Source organism: Juglans regia, chromosome 7 (assembly GCF_001411555.2).
Source record: "Juglans regia cultivar Chandler chromosome 7, Walnut 2.0, whole genome shotgun sequence".
Taxonomy (NCBI): Eukaryota; Viridiplantae; Streptophyta; class Magnoliopsida; order Fagales; family Juglandaceae; genus Juglans; species Juglans regia.
In genome coordinates, this window is record NC_049907.1 from 23,655,197 (window position 1) to 23,658,806 (window position 3,610).

Sequence of the window (3,610 nt, forward strand, 5' to 3'; positions counted from 1 at the left end):
CATTCAGAAAAATAACAATATCATCAGCATACATAAGATGAGAAATATGAGGAGTACCTCTAGCTTGGGAAAATTTTCCAATCTTGTTCCCATCAAAGCTTTGTTTCAAAAGTCTAGAAAGCACTTCTTGAAGAATAATAAAAAGGTAAGGCGAGAGAGGATCCCCTTGGCGCAAACATCACCTCCCTTGAAAGAAACCTTTCGTCGTACCATTAAGCATCACAGAATACCACACATTCGAAATACAAGCACTAATCAGAGCACAAAAGGAAGAAGGAAAGCCAAAACACCTCAAAACCTCAAGCAAAAAATGCCACTCCACCCGATCATATGCTTTAGCCATATCAACTTTAATCATAATATTACCACCATGTGACGTCCTCTTCAGAGAGTGAACCATTTCCTGGGTAAGACTGATATTCTCAAAAATACTTCGCCCAGGTATAAACGCACCTTGTTCAAGAGAAATCATTTTGGGAAGGAAACCTGTCATGCGATTCACAATAATTTTTGAACAAATTTTATAGAAAACTGAACAAAGGCTAATTGGCCTAAATTTATCAAACCCCGACGGCACATCTACCTTCGGGATAAGCACAATATAAGAAGCCGAATAAAATCTCGGAAGGCGTTTTGATAGAAAAAATTCTGAAATGGCTTCTAAAACATCCACTTTAACCACCTCCCAGCAACTCATAAAAAAACCCGCGCCAAAACCATCTGGACCCGGAGAACTATTAATAGGAATAGTTGATAGAGCCTCTTTCACTTCAACCAACGAAGGGATCCCACAAAGCCGGACACAATCCTCATCATTAATAACCGACGAAATTAAACTAGATAAATCAGGCACCTCCCTAACCGGATTAGATCTTTGAAGAAAATCAGAAAAATAATCAACAGCTCCAAGATGAATTGCTTCTGGAGAATTAAACTCCAACCCATTCGAGGTTCTTAACTGATGAATCTTCCTATGCTTTTTATTAGATAACCACACATGAAAAAATTTTGTATTCCTATCACCACCCATTCTCCACTTAATTTTAGCCATTTGTGCCAATCTAATATCCTCCCTAAGCCTCCAAGAAGACAACTCATTAGAAGTCCTTACTAATTCCCTTTCAATATCATCATCCCAACCTCTCTGCAACAAATTTTCCAGATTCTCAATCTTATCTTCAAGAATAGCAATCTGAGTATTAGTTCTCCCAAATACACTCTTGTTCCATACACGCAACGCCACCTTAAGTTTTTTAAGTTTAGTAGCTAATTTAAACAGCCCCGAACCAATAACCGATTCAGACCAAACCTTTTGAACAAGAGTCATAAAATCCGGATGCTCAACCCACATTTGCTGAAAACGAAATGGAGGTGGACCATAAGAGAAAGGATCACTTAAAAATTCTATAACCATAGGACAATGGTCCGATGTAGTCCTAGGAAGATACAAACAATGAGCAGTCGGAAAAAGAGATAGAAAATTTGCATCAAGTAAAACTCTATCCAGCTTTGCCCAAGCTCTAGATAAACCTTGCTGACCATTACACCATGTAAACTTACCACCTTGTGAATTCATTTCCAACAACCCACCCTGATGAATCCATCTATTAAACTCATCAATTGCAACTCTATTCCTCGGACGCCCACCACACCTCTCAATATCCGACCGAATTACATTGAAATCCCCAGCAAACAAACACAGCTCCCCACCCATTCTATCCGAATTCAACTCCTCCCAAAGCAGCTGTCGTTCAAGCCTATTACACTTTGCATAAATAAAAATACCCAAGAAATGATTACTTCCTTCGGTAATGCATAATGACACAAACTGCGAACTCATGCGAACCACCTGCACATCCAATTCATTTTTCCAAAACACCCAGATTTTACCACCATCAGTCTCATTTGATATCGCCTCATCAAATTTCAATAACCGCATGAAACTATGGATTTTAACCACACTCTGAAAAGGTTCCAGCAACACTATCAATTTTGGCTTATATTTAGACAACATTTTTTGTAATCGTCTCTTAGAGGTACCTAAACCTCTTACATTCCAAACTAAAATTGATCCAATCATTGAGAAAACTTTTGTGCTCTAGTAATCACCCGCCTAGAACTACGGATCTTCTCAAACTGCCTCTTTTGATATTTACGCTTAACAACTTCATCTTCGGCAGTCGAGTGATATTCCTTCTCCTGCAAAAAAACTTCCGCACATTTCTCAGGCTCCGGATCAGACATCGAGCCATCTTCCAGACATACCTCTTCCACAGGTCCATCACATACTTCTTTTTCTGCAGAACTAGGAATAACTTCTCCCTCCCTCATATCTGTTTCTAATTATGTTTCCGTCAAACGGTTCACACAATCCAAATGTCCGTTCATAATTCTTGGAATCATCTCTTCCGCAATTTCCGGAATCTCAAGATTATCCTCTTGATCCTTTTCCGGTTCCAACTCCAAATGATCAAGATTATCCGCTTGAACAGCTAACACCCGATCCTCCTCAGCTGGTTCTTTTGACTCAACCTCTGTATGTTCAAGAACTGGAATATTAGTAGTTTCAAGACCTGGAATATTATTCTTATCCGTCGGCTCCTCCACGATCGGATCTTTTTGCCGAACCCACACATTACTTCCTACATTTTTTTTCCCAGCACGGCAAGTCTTTAAATTATGTCCCTGTATATGGCATTTAGAACAGAACGCTGGCAACGTTTCATAAACAATTTCTTGCTTTCTGCTAGTTCCCAAACCAGGCATTCCAATCCAAAAAGAAAGTAACGGTGTCTTTGCAACATCCATTTCAACACAGATACGAGCACCATCAGTCCGAGTAACACAACGAGTAGAGTTATCACTTCTAATAAATCTACCAATAGGTGCAGTAAGAATTTTAAGGAAAGATTCATGATAGTAATTCGGAGGCAAACCTGGAAGTACAATCCACACCGGAACAAGCGAAGGTTCTTCTTCTTCTTTAAATTCTGGAGTCCAGTGGAATGGACGGTAAGGAATTCCATCGATATCATTGACTTCACGAGACAGAGCCTTATTGCAATCCTCTTCTGAAACCATTCGAATAAAAACATTCCGAGGATGCCGCATATTGGAGATGACTGGAACTCCATCAAGATTCCATCGCTTATGAATGAAGGCCCGAATGGCATCCAATGATGGTCTGTTTCTCAAAAACTTCAATACGATCGAATACCGAAAAGGTTCGGCAGAACGTTGGACTTCTTCCTTAGAGAACTGGAAAAAAATTTCTCCATCCTTAGACTTCGACAGACGAAAAGCCACAGACATATCTGGAAGAGGTTGAGGAACCACCGATACTAGATCCACGAAGGGACGCCGACCTCCGTTGATAGCAGCAGCAGCCATTACGTGCGTCAAACGAAGCAAGAAAAAACTTTCAAGGAGAAAGCCATTCTTGGAGCGTTCTTGGAGCCATTACGTGTTATTGCCTAAAAAAATTTGGACCATTTCTCGATTTGTAGAAACTTCAAACATCTTCTAGTAGATCATGATATATGTATTTGAAATTAACATATTTTGGGTCATGGGTCAACGAACCATATTTTTATCTTTTCACTCTGTTTTC

At 39.7% G+C, this 3,610-nt stretch overlaps 1 protein-coding gene across 1 annotated transcript; it reads right to left on the reverse strand.

Annotated features, from left to right (window-relative positions):
- Positions 1-2,343: 2,343 nt before the first annotated feature.
- LOC108982637 lies at positions 2,344-3,390 on the reverse strand. Its single transcript, XM_018954075.1, has one exon. It carries the CDS (start codon positions 3,388-3,390, stop codon positions 2,344-2,346), a length of 1,047 nt encoding a protein of 348 aa, XP_018809620.1.
- Between the last annotated feature and the right edge of the window lie 220 nt (positions 3,391-3,610).